Here is a 15,899-nt window from a genome sequence, read left to right as displayed (position 1 = left end):
GAAATCGATATACTCGTATTTCTTCAATGATACTCGTCCCATTTTGATTTTATCAGTTTCCAGTTTTTATGTGCTTTATATTTTGAGCACTATTCATCACTAGGTCTCCGGGCCATACAATGGTACTGTAGTCAGCGTACGACGTCAGCCGGAAACCAAAGCCTAACTCAATCGTCATGATCATTACGTTTAGGTTTCGTCAATAGTGATAGTGATAATATCGCAAGAATAGAGCCAGGTAAACAGTGACGCACAGCAAATAATGTGACTAGTGCAGAAAAGTACCTACAGTCGCCATCAGATATATCGGAGTGGCGAATTATATGAACATGCCTCTATTGTCAAAGCGCTAGTGAAAAGGAATGAAACCAAAACGCGAGTTGGCTTTAGTCAGGGCAAAGATACATTAATTACGATGCGTAAAATCTTAAGTCGTGCTTCGAATTTGACAGGTAAACGAGATGGCGCTGTACAGCCCATGCGTTTTGCATAGACATAGTATATACAAGTAATCATATAAAATTTGGGAAGCATAGGATTGTCTCTTTTACTCTTACAAATTTCGGTATTTCGCCATCGCCTCCTACCTATGATGCCACCCGGTCGGTGATAAGGACAAAGCATGGCACTATTTTCTCTTTTCTCTTATAGGAATCACAATAAGACTATCTTTCTCTATCAAAGAGTGTCAGGCCCTTGTTTTGCGGTAACTCTGATTGTCAACAAAACATATGGCGCAGTACAGCGCCATCTGTTTTGGATGTCAATCTAATGGGCACGTTTTTTATTTTTCTTAGAATACCTAGTGCGATTTGGTCCTGTCCTGTGAGCGTCACATGTGTCGGAACGGAAGGGAGTACAGTGGTGAATGGGTGATGTAAAGTGTGTGTGGCTGGGTACTGACCGTAGTCGCCGCGGGAGCAGGGCGGGCGAGGCTGCGGCTGCGGCGTGCGGCCGCGCAGCGCACCGTGCACCGGGGAGCAGCTGCACCAATCAAATCTGACGTTACACACACATCCAGTATCTCATTAGTGTTATTGCTAAACGAACATACTCGTATACATAAAATAGGCACACTCTTCAGCTACCAGCATTTATACAAGAACAAAATAACATTTATTAACCTATTCGCTGCCACGTCAATGAAGTAATATCAATGTAATGAAGTGAAGTATCATCAACGCCATGTCAAAACTTGCACGTAAACAACCCGTATGTACGATTAACATATCAAGTCGTGGCGTGTGGGACATGAAATGTACCTAGGGGAGCGGGGCGCTTGTATTAACGAAATTCAAACTTCTTGCACATATATTTTTAAGTTGTGAACTGGATGTTAATATTTATATTTAAACATCTACATGACAGAAATTTATTCATCTTTCCGCCGCCTCTTTTTGCCGCCCACTAGATGGGCCCACTTTTTATTTATTTACTCTACGATCAATTACTTTGGGAGCTACCAGAGTGTTAAAGTTAACAATGACATAAAAAAAATAGGCGTTGCATCTCTAGTACTTACCCGAAGTAATTATAATACTATTCGTACAGATATTCGATATGAGCAAAAATCAGAAAAATTCATCTGGAGTCCAGACACTACAAAGTATAACTGTACCAATTTACAAAACTACACGAATTATTTCCCCTGATTTTGTTTATTTTTTTAAAACTAAATAGAATAACTACAAATCGCCTTGCGCCTTAATTCCAACAGTAAATAATTGTTATCGCATAGTCGATTAGAGTTGCATACTCGTACCTAGAGCTACCCCACCCGACCGATGTTTATTTATCTAGTCATGATGCATGCAACAGCTGCCGGCGCTGCAATTGGAGGAGTAGATCGAAGGGCGGCGAAGGGCCATGGCGTAGCTCCGCCCCGTGCCCTATGCTGCGTGGGAGTCGGCCCGCGGCCACGAGACGCTGCGCCATATTGACTCCGTATATTGCCAGATTATTGGGAGTAGACACGAAACGTAAACAGAATAGCTACGTTATTAGGGTACGTTGTATCGAGAAAAGAAATTAATAGTGTCTGATAAAATCATATCCGTAGTTGGTATTAGGCACCTAATTATCAAAAATTATGTTGATGGTGTGTGAGGGTGGTACCTATTCCATCTGTCCAATGTCTTGGTCCAATGTGTATTTGCGTCTCACATTTTGCTTAATGAGAGAGTGAGACGCAATGTCATTGAACCAAGAAATTGGACAGATGGACCATCCTGAGTCCTGACTCCTGGCATACATCAGCAGTAGGTAAATGACTTAAATTGAAAATACATTAATTAATATTTTTACAATATATCTACTTGTTGCATTCTAGTGTTATATATACAAATCAAAATTTGTAGTATTAAAAAAACTACCCTATTATAAAGCGTTGTACGCAACTTACCCACCGTGTATGATAGCTTTTTAATTCAATTTTAATTTAATTTAATTTGCAGTTGCACCATGCGGCGCTCGCGCGCGCGCTTTATTTGCTAGGTATTTCTTCTTGTCGGAGCGCTGGCGCTGCTTAGCCGGCTTGGCAGCGACACGGCTCGTCCGTATATGGTCCTACACGAGTAAAGCCTAGTCTAGTAGCCAACTTACCCGCCGCGGCCGTGAATCATCTGCATCATGCGACGCTCGCGCGCGCGCAATATTTCTTCTTTCTTCTTCTTGTCAGAGGGCGGCTTTGCCAGCGACACCTCGAGCCGCGCGCCGCCGAATTCCTTGCCGTCCAGGTCTTGCATCGCCTTTGTGTAATTATTAGAGATTACAACTTAAACTGTAACTGTAGATTAAGGAGTAGAAATAAGCAGTTTTTTTCTTTAGCCGAACACTAGCAAACAGTGGCCCTAGGACCACATTTTGGTTCGAGTAATGGGTGGGGACCAGTTGGTACCTTTATGTACCTACTCCAGGCCCGAAACTTGAATAAGACATCAATTTGGAGTGGCTTTTCGAATTCTGAGAATTAACACACAGAATTTATGTAAACCAAGGTGTGGCCGGTGACAAAAAACTTTTGCAGCATTCAAGGTAGATACTTAAACTGTCCATATTTTCCATATTTATTAGAAATCTTTTTATATACTAGTATTACTAGTACAGAAATAATTTTGTTAAAAGAAAACAAAATTTTAACATAAAACATTTTATTTATTGCACATTGCACTGCTTATTACTATGGAAGTATGGAGATTCAGCCGGGCGACCAAGCCGGCCGCTTGACATTATTTTTCACTTTCTTTCGAGATTGAGTGCTCGCGTAATAGGCTAGATGACAAATTTTCATTAGGTAATGGTATCAATCGATCAGATTTGTTTTTAGGATCAAATGTCTATATGGGACCCATTGCATAAAGCAATATGTACAAAAGTCAGAAATGATAGTCAAAGTCCGACAGTTGTACTTCACTCGCAAAACGCTCCTAACAAAACGATATATAAACGAAACGAAGTGAACGTGACGTCCCATCTTGAAGTGCATCATGCATGACTTTCAATGTAATGTATAAATATTGTGACATTTTACTTTGTTTAATTTTTATTTTAGTTTTTATGACATTGACAGTTGTATTATTTTTTGTGATTATTTCTATCTAAATGTTATATATTATGAATTGTCATAGTATATAAGCGACTTGGTTTCTGTTGACTGTACTGCTTATATATTTTGTAATAAATAAATAGAAATAGAAGTATGGTCAAAACAAGAAAATTTAGTTTTTGTCGGTAAAATATTGCGTTTATGTATATAGTTGCCATACAATCTTTTTTTGGATAAAATGTAAGGAATCGAATGGTACCCTTAAACTTTTCCTTTTTGAGTTAAAAAACTTAAATTTTGAAACAACTGTATTTTTGTATTATTTCCATACATTATTTTAATATCCACATTATTGTAATAAATTGCTTATTTGCTATATGTTGCTATATTTTACTAGATTTTGTAATAAACTGCTTTTAATGGCTTTAATTTAAACCGACTTATATGGCCGATGGCCAAAGAGAGAGGGGCGTAAATTTAGTTAGAAACAGCCCCCCCCCCCCCCCTCCCCCTCCAAGCCCCTTGGCGACGCCCATGGTCCTTTCTCAGGCCTCAAACATCTCCATACCAAAATGTCATCTAAATAGTTTCAGCGGTTTAATCGTGAAGAGGTAACAGACAGAGAAAAAGAGTTACTTTCGCTTTTATAATAATATCTGGGAGACAACACACAAAACATATAAAAACTCAAAAATGCGCGTTTTCCCAGAGATAAGACTTAGCTAGATCGATTTTTCGCCCCCGAAAACCCCCATATAGCAAATTTCATCGAAATCGTTAGAGCCGTTTCAGAGAACCCCGAAATATATAAATATATATAGATAGATAGTTATATACAAGAATTGCTCGTTTAAAGGTATTATATTAGTAGGGAAATCCCTTCCCTTACTTCCCTATAAGATTCAAGGACAAGATGTAAGGACTTTATAGCTACATGTTATTTTTTATATTGTACCTACCCAGGTTACTAATCTTAATACTTATAGTTGTTGTGGATTTTTTTCTATTTCCCCATTTAGTACATCGTGAATATTGTAAATAGGCAATAGTGTGTCAGTCATAAACAGTTTTTGAGTTTATTCTTTTCTTACCTACATTTATTTTTAAGTTTTTTTGCGAGCCCTTACTTTGAGAACCCCTGACTTGCCTACAAGTGTCACTTTGACAGTAACAGTAGTTTGTTTATATTAATTCTGTGTCCAAAATCCAGTTTAAGTAACCTATCCATTGATAAAATCGGAAATAATAGGCTGCGGTTGCGTTGCATTTAAAGTATTGTTTCACATTTAGTAAAACAGGCCTGGAGCCTATTGCATAATAAAATATAAGCTATTGGTGATTTTGTATGTTAAATTACTAATAGTATTAGCTTGTATTTAATTATGCAATAAGCCCTAGATATACTTAGATAACGCTATATTAGGCACCCAACGTGGTTCTCATGCTCTCTAGCCATATAAGTATTTAAAACCTATAGAAATTGACAGCCCAAAGACGCAAATTCGTTCAATCGCTTTTTCTCATTACCATTGCATTTTATTACCTAGCGAATATATGGATGGGCAGGTTAATGCGAGCCAGTTGTTAAATTGACAAGAATCAACTTTTAATGAGTTGAAAATGTTGCTTACCTTAACCGCGCAGTCACGTTCCTCGAAGTGCACGAACGCATAATCCTTGATCTTCTTAACACGCTCCACGGCTCCGAACCTCTCGAACTGTTCCTTTAGCGCCTCTTCCGTTATCTCTTGCGTCAGGTTCCGAACGTACAACACTTTCACCTGCACAAGCAAATTATGATTAAACAATTACACATTCCATAAATTACCGGCTGGAATGCTTTATTGATTTCAATAACTACACGTGTGTTTTGAGTAGGCACTGTTATCAATTGAGTCTGTGACGGTGAAAACTGTCGGCAATAAACGCGTATTAAGTTCTTAAAATTTGGTACCTACTAATTCAAAATCTTATTTTGTTTATACTAACTAATATTCCGTTATTTTTTTCCCAAAAGTAAATTTTATGTTAAAATTATTATTTTTACTTACTTTACTCATAGTGTGCTCATCGGGCTCCTCTTGTGGGTCAGCCCAATCCACTATAATATCACAGCCCCATACCTGAATAAAAACATTTTTTACGGTAAATTATAACAACGATAGAATTAGATGCAAGAATAAGAAAATACCAAAAATAATATATAGGACAGAGGGGTACTGTCATAGTAAATTTTGTAGTCACAGTAAATTTACTGCCATCTATCGACACACGATTAAAACTTAAAATTAAAAATATCAAAAATGTACATATAACATTGATTTAAACCTTTACGATTTTTCCTCATTATTATTCGCAACGACGGGACTTAATCGGGTAAAATAAGTTTTAAATTTTAATTATATCTTTTAATTTTAAAAAATTAGTTAATATTACTTATCATCTTATGAAAGCAAAATAATGTATAAAATCGTATCTACATGATTTATAATTGTAACATATTCGCTGTTACTTATTTTTCAAGTGATTTTTAATAAAAAGACACGTCAAGATCGTCACCTTCTCTCTAATGCTAAAAAAACGAACTATAGTATCGTGTAGTACTATAATAAAATAAATGATTCTCACCTTTATTCTACCAGTGCCTAGTCTGCGTTTAGCCAGGGACGCCGCTTTGTGAGACTCGTATTCCAAAAAACAAAATCCTCTATTTTTCTTCTTATCATCCGGCGAACTATATATAATAACTTCCACGAGTCCCGCTGCAACATACACAGTCAGTACAGACGTGAAGCGGGTAACATCTATTACGCACTTCATACTCAACAAGCGGCCCTCGACCCTTCTGCTTTAGGAGCATTCCTTTAACACTACGAATATTAAGCAAATCAAATGATATTCCAGGACAACATATACTGAAGAACTATTCTAGAGAACAACAGCAAGATTCTCCAGTCATTACAAATGAGCATTCTCGATGCGGAAGCCAATCGTCGGGTTAACACTCCTTTTGCAACTACCGTCAAACGTAATTTGTTCTCAGTTTGCGTAATATAATGTACCTAATTTACTTATAATTTTATTTGGTAAAGTTAATAATGAGTAGATCACAGTGCGTCCTGCTCGCCTGACCGGCGAGCTTACCCGATAAATAAAGTACACAGTCGACAAATAAAAAAGTAGCAGAGATGGTAAAGATAGACCGCGTAGGTGAAACCGCGGTCATTGGGACTTAGATTTAATTGCATCAAGTCGGCAGGAGCAGCTCTATATGTATATAAGAAGTCGGGAAGGGCCTCGGTCGGGCGCCCGCCGGTCAGGCTCAGGTCACGCGACTGAGAACAAACGGCGGCGAGAGCGCCGCGGCCGGCGCGCCCGCCGCCCCACAACCAGATCTGAATAGCACTTATTATGAATTCGACAAGGACTTACGTGCGTGCCTAGTAAACTCCTCAAACAAATCGTCCCGATCTCGATTCTTAGGGATATTCCCCACGAATAAACGGTGATTGTTAAAGGAAACCGTAACGCCAATCTTTTTCCCCTTTCGAATTTCATAATCATTCAGCTGCAAGAACAATTCGAGGAGAATAGCCAATGACCGGGTAGTGATGGCACTGCGCCCGGGCAATGACTGGAGACTGGAGACGGGAAGGACGGGACGTGCGGGAGTAGGCACAAGCGGCAAGCGTCCAAGGTCCACACCAAGCCCCGACCCACGCACTCAACCCAACTCTATAACTCTTTAATCATTCGAGTGACACTTTACCTGTTAATTTACCAAACTCTTCCAGTATCTCCTCTTTGCCTTTAGACTTGGGAATGTTGCCGACGAAAAGTCGCAGATTCGGTACGCTAACCTTAATTCTCAGAGTCTTCCCAGGTTTTATTTCGTGATTATCGAGCTGTGGGAAAAATAACAAGGGAAAAATTTTGAAAAACGGTCAAATTTTGGTATCGGGCGGGCCGAGTGTTCGCCGTCGGTCGGTCGCCTCCGGAGATGAGGATGAATTTTGTACACGCGCGACGTGCGATGACGGTTAGAGCCAATCGTGATGAGTTAACTGACGATGATAAGCCGAAAGTGTTGTACTGAGCAAAGAGGAGAGCCTGAGATACATGACATTCTCAGTCGGAGAACGTTTTTAAGCCAATTCAAATAGTTAACCCTGTGAAGTGGACCGTTTGAGTGAAAATAAAAAAAGCGAGTACAGGTGTGATGGTAACAAAAAATAAATTAAAGCAACTTAAAACTGAACGAGGTGCACGGTAAAGAACGGGATGATATCTCAGGACAAGCGAGGCTAGATCAGTTTATAGGTGTTATATTGCACATTTACACAATTCAGTGATTATATAGACGCGGCGGCCACTTGCATTAATACTGTTTAGATATTTATTTAGTTTGGATGTGACAGTTGGTTATAATCCATTTGATTTTGTAGCTTTTATGCTTATTTAAAACACATGTAAAAATCGAGGAGACAAACATTGTTACAAAAACATGACAATAATATTTTGCTACTTAATTATCATTGCAAGTGGCCGCCGTCAATGGGATATTAATGACATGCTTTCAATGATAGAAGAAGCTTAATCTAAAACTCCCAAGTGTCTGTGTATATAATCGACAGGCAAATGATCGAGACTTGCAAAAATACTGGCAGATGTAACACTAGTAGTCTTGCAAGTGACGCCCGGCTCGGCGGCCTCAGCTGCGCGGCTCGAACCAGCAGCCTTGCCAGCGGGTACACTATATCTAACATAAAAAAGTGGAACTAAAAATTGCCAATTTCTATCAGTCTGCAATGTATTGTTTACATTCCCCGCTCTTGTGAGCTTCAAGTAGTGTTGGTTAAGAATCGAGTATTTTACTATTAAGTCGAAACTTCTTTTCAACTTAAGTCCTTTTCAGAGCTCAAACTTAGAAATAAAAACCATGTTCATGTTAAAATATTAGGTAAGTAATAAAATAATGGTATGGGGTACCATCGCCCACACTGTTAACTGTAGGTATATCGGTGGACCTTATGCCTTTTGTAATAAGGCCGCCGATGTATAGTTAGGAAGTGTTGCTATTTATATACACAAATCAGAGAAGAACGTCTTCTTTACAGTCATTTAGATAAAACCTTTAAATTTGTTGAGGGACGAGTTCCTTTGAGTTGTGCTTAAAAAAGACCAAATAAACGACACGACTCGGGACTTAGACTAAGTTTTTTAAGCTAAGAGTTAATCAAATTTAGACTCAAAAGACCAGTTCCTACCAACACTACGAGTAGCTTCATTGTTAATTCATTCAAAAAGAAAATGGTCAGATGTTTTTAATTAGAAACCCGGATCAAATTTCCAGGTTTTTAATTGAAAAACAACGTCACGTCAATTTAATCACCCCACATATTTTTCTCACTATACCTAACACATAACCATGTATCCCGCATTCGATAAGGCCGATGCTTCCAGCCGGGGGACACATTGGAGGATATACAAGGAACGTGAGGCCGCCAAGCCGGTATGTGCAGTGATTTTACTATCTTTCAAGGATTATACTTAAACAATCGGCGAGTCACCTGCAAAGTAGATGTCAAATTAGAATAAATTTTGCTTCAGATTTACATTTCACCAATCACAGTTTTAAGGTAGTCGTTTAATCTCGCTTAATCAATGAAATTAATTTTTGACACAATTTAGTGTTACCAATTAAGATCGTTTTAATTATGCGATACATTTATACATGTGCTGAATGTTTTGCTACCGGAGAGATGTGCTCGGTAACATCCATGTACTGCCGAGAGGCCGGTGTCATCGGCCGCGCGGTATCTAGGTCGAATGTTCGCCAATTCTCAAGGCCGGGCGCGCCGGCACTCGGCAGATGCCACCGACTTCCGCGCCGGCGCACGCCTGCGAGAGAGGGCCGCCACGGTGTCCCGTTCGCTCGCGTGCGAGGGAGTCGGCACACAGTCTGCGCCGTTCACTCGGCAGGTGTGACCAGGGTGTAATTACAACTGCTTTCCGAGCGCTGGCGAAGCGAACCGGTATAAAAGTGCGCTCGTCCGCATTACGCATAGCTGTCCCTGATCTTGTCACGGTTACACTAGCTCGCCCGAGTGGACGATTCGCCCGCGCTCGGTTTGCAATTGAAAAACACGGCCAGGCCGTGGCGGTTGCTAAGCAGCGCTAGAGAGCGGCGGTCAGATTTAACGTTTGCAAAAACATTGCAGCTCCACCGGTCTCTATTTTTACACACTCAATCGCATTTTCTATGATCAAATTTGACCTCGTTCCGTGTTTAAAATTCGATTAATGAAAATGCGATACAATGCCAATAGCGACAGTTCAGGCTCGTTCGAACGTGGACCCAAGACTTGAACACGTGCTCCATCAAACCCAAAATAGGAGCCAGATAAAGATATAGTTTTCATTTCTTGTCCTAAAAAATTAACTTTGTCAAGAATAAAATAAAGTTCAATTTCAAATGAACACATTTATGCAATTTTTATATTTGCAAGAACCATTACTAAAAGTGTTGATCAACATCCAAGTTCCATCGAACCTAGGAGAAAGATCCAGGGAGTGATTTTGGGTGATATTTTTTTGCATCTTATTAATCTGTGATGCCAAGGATTTTTTTTCTTACGGACAACGCAGCGAATATTTTACAAAATTATGTCTTCTCTAACTGAACGTCTAACATAGCAATATATTCAATTAGGCACATCAGTTATTTACTAGGTGTCTACAGGTACAGGTACTAGCTTAAGTATTTTCATATGACTAAATATTGTTCGTCATAGTAACCCCCGCTTCAGTATTTAATTTATAGCTGGCTCAGTGCCAATATCAGCTCGTTAAATCTTATTACGATCCTTTGAAATTAGGTGCCCGTGACCCGTTTTAAAGATGCTAATTATTGAGCAATTATTCACCCAAAGATCAAAGTAGCCTCCAAGTTAATGTCTCTTTAGAGACAAGATTCGTTTTATGTTTTATTCACTGAGCGGCGACGTAAGGACGATACATGAGTATCGACATATTCCTGCGCTGCGTTGTCGTAAGTGGCCCGAGCACTGTAAGACAAGGAACAAAACCCTGGATCCGACTAGGACCCTCGGAGAGGTAGACACGATAGAGCAGGGTGGTCGGGTGGGGCCCGGCCGAGGAGTGGGGGGGGTTACCTCCTGCACGGCGCGCTGCGTGGCCTCTCGGGAGGTGAAGGTGACGAAGGCGTAGCCGCGGTTGGTGCCGGTCATGGGGTCCATCATGAGGCGCAGGTCCCAGATGGGTCCGCAGCGCTCGAACAGCGGGATGAGCTCGTCCTCGTACATGTCCTTGGGGATCTTGCCGCAGAACACCTCGCAGCCCGAGCCCGGCGTGCCGCCCTCCCAGCCGGGCGGCGGCCCGCCATACTTGCGCTGACCTGACATACGGTCTAGGTGTAATGCATCATAATATTGATTGTCGAGCGTCAAGTGTCCTATCTCTGTTGGCGTAGGTGCCAAAGTATTATGTAAAAAAAGTGAAAGATATTCTAGACCTAATCTAGAATCTGTAAAATAATACCTAGCTATCTCGATTTTTAAGAACCAAAGAACCAGTGTTGTAAAAAAATCTTGTATGAGCTTAATGCTCTTTTTCCTAAATGAAATATAGCTGCAATTAACTAGGGTTAGTCAAATAAATATCTTACAAAAAAAACGAACAAGTGCGAATCGGATTTGTCCACCGAGGGTTCCGTATAAATTTAACTTATTTTTTATTAATAATTTATTATTTTTTGCAAAACAGGGCGTCCCAAAACTATGCGACATGAAGTGAAAGCACCCTAAATATCGTAGATAGGATTTTTTGCTGAAAGAAGACTATGTTATTTATAAAACTTAGTAATACTGCGTTCAAAGATTGTCTAAAATGACTTAAATGCGAACAAAAAAAAACACCCGTATTTTTATGATGCCATGCCAATCGAAAGAATGGACAAAAAATAATAATTCTTCTTAAGTAACATAGTATCTTGAAGAAATGAATAACCTAAAATGTTTGATTCAAATTTCAAGAATAATTCTTTATTGCCGACGATGACGTTCGAAAAATAGCGATATTATCATTCCATAGATAGCATTGATTATTCGCAAATAAGTACCCACTCAAAATACCTACTACTTCCTGGCATAGTTTTCCTTATTATAAGTGCACGTGTATATTATTATAAAATGATAAAACTTAGTATTTGAGCATTTAATTCATTAATTTGCAAAAAATACTCAATTGACTTCGGCACTTTCAAGTATCTTTTTAATTTGATTATATTATTAATTTTACGTTATTACTTTCTTTTAAGATACTGTGTTACTTAAGAATAATTATAATTTTTTGTCCATTTTCTCAATTGGCATCATAAAAATACGAGTGTTTTTTTTTTCACATTTTAGTTTGTTCGATTCCCAGACAAAGCAAGTAATTTTTAGAAATTTTTTGAATGCAGTATTAATAACTTTTAAAAATAACAAAGTCTTCTTTCAGCAAAATATCCCATATACGATATTTTTTAAGGTACTTTCCCTTCATGTCGCATAATCTTGGGACGCCCTGTATTTTGATTCCCTTGAGTGTCGAAATATACGTTTTTTTGCGGCATAAACGGCCGTATCTTTTTTTTACGGTAACTTAGAAGTTTAATTTTTTCACAACTTCCAGTGACTGTAGACCTGAGAATATGGTTTTAATTTCAACTCTATACGTACGTGTACTCCACGCGTTTCCGAGATTGACAGACAGACAGATGGACGGACGGACAACGAAGTGATCCTATAAGGGTTCCGTGTTTTCCTTTTGAAGTACGAAACCCTAAAATTGTTAAAAAGTATTTAACTACCTATACAGTTTTGCAAAGCGTTATCGCGCAGATATTATTGCAACTAATGATAATGGCAGTTAATGACAAAACATATGTACTTTTAAAAAACTAGGATATTTGGTACCTATGTATAGGCCATCGATATACAAAACTACAATTTTACTACATATTAACAAACAAAGTATACATTTTGGAGTTATAATGTCACACCATCACAATATACCTACGCACGATATTTGACCATAATTACCGTTTCTTAAACGTTTTATAACTCCGTGAAACTGTTTTTAGACACGCCATTGAGCGCTTTGCGCAAAGGTAAACCTTACTTTTACGAGTTAGTTCAGCAGTTTTGATTTATTAATTTGTGTAAATTAACTTCTCAAAAGTATTCTGATTAGATTTTTGCGAAAGACCTACACACTTACCTCCGCACCAATTGATAACAATGAAAATATTTATGAAACCTTCCAATACATCATTTTCTTATTGGAATCTTATTTGAAAAATAAAAATTAATATTATAGAAAAAGATTTTGTACAGTAAATACGAATACGATTTCTGCAATAAGGCAATAAAAATACCTTAGGCTATAAGACTCTTGCAAGAGAAGATGTTCGCAGACGACGACAGATGGCGTTGTTATCAAATGTCTGGTAGGTAGACGATGGTGTACAATATAATGCCAAAACTGCCGACGGCTCACCATAGAGGGCGCTATAAATTGGTTCCGACTAATCCGATATTGTAGTCTGGGTCATTACGACTTGGGTTAAAATCTTAGTTTCATTCAGCTCAGGAGCTGCTCTAAGACTTTATATACCTATTCTAGATATAGTGTAGAGACCTACTTGCATACTGTTTTAAGCACGAGATTCAAGTTTTTATTATAATTTGAATTTTCGTCCCTTGACAGCAAGGTCGATGTTTAGATAGATTACTTTGTTTGAAAAAGTATATTTGAATTTTAACCCTACAAGGTAAGGTGTAAGCCGTGTAACTCACCTGTGGTGACGTCTAAAGTGTACCCAGTCCTGGCCAGGATGTGTTTGATCTTATCTTCGTCGGGCCCCTTGACCGGGACGGCCGGCGCCAACGCGGGCGCGCCCTGCACGCCGGCTCGGCTTTTCTGTCTGAAACCACAATCAAGAACATTTATTTACAAGTCGCAGAGCACAGGTATTCAATATTCGTTCCTTTTGACGTACGGAATTCTAAAAATAAAGAAAGGATTTTTATAACACACTGCCATATTGTGCGTGTTCATCAGGTAGGTATATAGATCGCGAAAAACATGGTCGTTTCATATATTTCGTCTGATGGTTCATCGATAATTTATATGAAAAAGCCTATTATTTTTTTACGAATTCGAGGTTTGTCTCATAGTGAAAGTTATAACACACACACAATATTAAGGTCGCTCATAGAATATTAGTTGGAAAAAAAAAACACTGTGTATTAAAAGACCAATATATGAAATACAGTTTTTAACTTTCTGCCCCCATCAAGTGGATATTTTAAGAATAAACAATTAACGGTCCAATTGCTATAATTGAAGCGTTTAGCGAAGCGAATGGACAGAATGAATATTACCATTATTTTCTCATTACAAACGTGCAAACGGTAAAAAAGTATTTTTACAAGAGAGGCTCCTAACAATTAATATGTAACGCCACTTTCTCGAATGAAGGTTGAGGGAGGCGCGGGCTGAGATACACGTCATTCTCGTAAACGGGCGCTGTTTGTGGAGACCGGTCTGTTTAGTGTTTAAGTTTACACGGGCTTCATGTTATGTTACAAGTACCTGTGTAACTTTACTTTTGAGTGACATTAATGTGAGACACTTCATTCGGTTCTTGTCTGTTTGTCTGATTTAATTTCTTGTCTATTAATTACTTATATAACAATTCATGTCTTGGAGACCCTTTACATCTCAAAGGATATTTTTTTTATTTTATTATATATATTTTATCTCTGACACCTAGAGACTTTTACATCTCTAAACAATTTTAGTACTTGTCTGTTGTTTGTATATTTTTTATTATAGTTTTTTTTGTGTAATTCACTATTTAGAGACTTTATATTTCATTGATTCCATATTTGTAATTTTTGGTTATTTTTATTGCTTGCAAAAATTTGACATGTAAAAGTGCCCCTGTGGCCTATATGCTGAATAAATGTTTAATGTATATGAGCTTTATTTACACACATACTACCATAAACTCTCTATAATGCATTCAAAAACCGCAAATTACGACCAGCATAAAATAAACTTAGGTATTTGTTATCTGTGAAAATGTGATAATATTATTAATAATATTGCTTCATTATTATAACAAAAACAATTTCATAAAAGTACGATTGCCTGACGGGTGAAAATAGTTTGCATTTACCAATTTGCCGCCAATTGACGTGCAGTTGATCTTGCAATTACTGTAAGTATAATTAGTATGTATATAATTAGTTTGTTTATAATCTAACGATAGCAATACTTTGGTGTAAAATGAGTGATCAAGATATTTCGAAGACGCCCCTCATATCCGAGAGTTCCGTGATAGAAACGATGCTGCAATACCGGTCGTAACATGCGGTTCCTGAACACATCATAGAGAGCTTAAAATATGTGTGTAGATAAAACAGTGTATGTGACTTTACATAATTACGCATTAAAACACTCCTGTGATCCTTTTTATAAAACTCACCTCGTTCGTTTCATAAATCCACATTTGTATTTTAATGCCTTTCATTATGTAGCAGTCACATAAACTACTATAATCTGATATTTCAAGGATCACAGGTATACCTGGCCGCTTAGCCAACATCATGCACATCGCTTACGCTCCGTAGCAATCGAAACGCAACTGTCACTGTCGCACTAATATGGAAGAGTGATAGAGAGACACGAAGCGTTTCGTTATCGTAGCGATAACGATGGTCTCATTGGCTAGGCCGGCTGATTTTTAATGCTTAAGAATTTCTCTCGTTTTAGGATCCCGCTTGAAAGCGAGACGCACTCACAAGTTACGCACAGCAATTTCGAATTGTCGTTGAAATGTGATCCGCGCAAAACACAAAGCATCGTCACGAGCCTCCCATATCATAAATCGAGCACGAACTTTATTTTTAAACTGCACCGTTTTAGTGCATGCAATTAAAATGCCATTGCTGCCACGAATCGTGAATAAAATATGCCAAAGTATGTAAAGTATGGATAAAACCGTCCTAATCTCTGTGTGAGGAAGTTAAAACCTACGCTATTAATTACTAAGTAGTATTGTTTACATGAGGATGGGGTTATTATTTGGTACGATATAAAATACGCAGTGAGACGTAACGTAAGTATGCGTTATCAAAGTAGTTTGCAGGCTCGAGTGGCTCGACAAATATCGTCCTCTGCAAGACGAATATAAAAGTTCAAACAAGTTTTGCATCATGCAATACAGAGGCTAATGACCAGTCGTAATCTAATCTCGGGAACGGTGCAAGCACACCGACATAAG

The 15,899-nt window shown here is 38.4% G+C and overlaps 1 protein-coding gene across 9 annotated transcripts in view; it reads right to left on the bottom strand.

The window, feature by feature from the left end:
• Positions 1-15,899, bottom strand: part of LOC134753925 (heterogeneous nuclear ribonucleoprotein R-like) — a 42,630-nt gene that overhangs the window by 18,547 nt on the left and 8,184 nt on the right. For 6 of the 9 annotated variants that reach the window (XM_063689952.1, XM_063689961.1, XM_063689922.1 and 3 more), the window contains 8 exons: positions 13,405-13,532; positions 10,720-10,961; positions 7,314-7,449; positions 6,173-6,306; positions 5,596-5,667; positions 5,176-5,325; positions 2,602-2,747; positions 905-999 (listed from right to left, as the gene is read on the bottom strand). In XM_063689952.1, the coding sequence (XP_063546022.1) occupies positions 905-999; positions 2,602-2,747; positions 5,176-5,325; positions 5,596-5,667; positions 6,173-6,306; positions 7,314-7,449; positions 10,720-10,961; positions 13,405-13,532 (1,103 nt within the window). Of the gene's footprint in view, positions 1-904; positions 1,000-2,601; positions 2,748-5,175; positions 5,326-5,595; positions 5,668-6,172; positions 6,307-6,976; positions 7,113-7,313; positions 7,450-10,719; positions 10,962-13,404; positions 13,533-15,899 lie in introns of all 9 variants that reach the window. The other 3 variants (XM_063689931.1, XM_063689972.1, XM_063689912.1) reach the window with 2 other exon arrangements.

The sequence above is a fragment of the Cydia strobilella genome, chromosome 2 (assembly GCF_947568885.1).
Source record: "Cydia strobilella chromosome 2, ilCydStro3.1, whole genome shotgun sequence".
Lineage (NCBI taxonomy): Eukaryota > Metazoa > Arthropoda > Insecta > Lepidoptera > Tortricidae > Cydia > Cydia strobilella.
The sequence above is the reverse complement of the archived record's forward strand: the minus strand, read 5'-3'. Positions and strand labels throughout refer to the sequence as shown.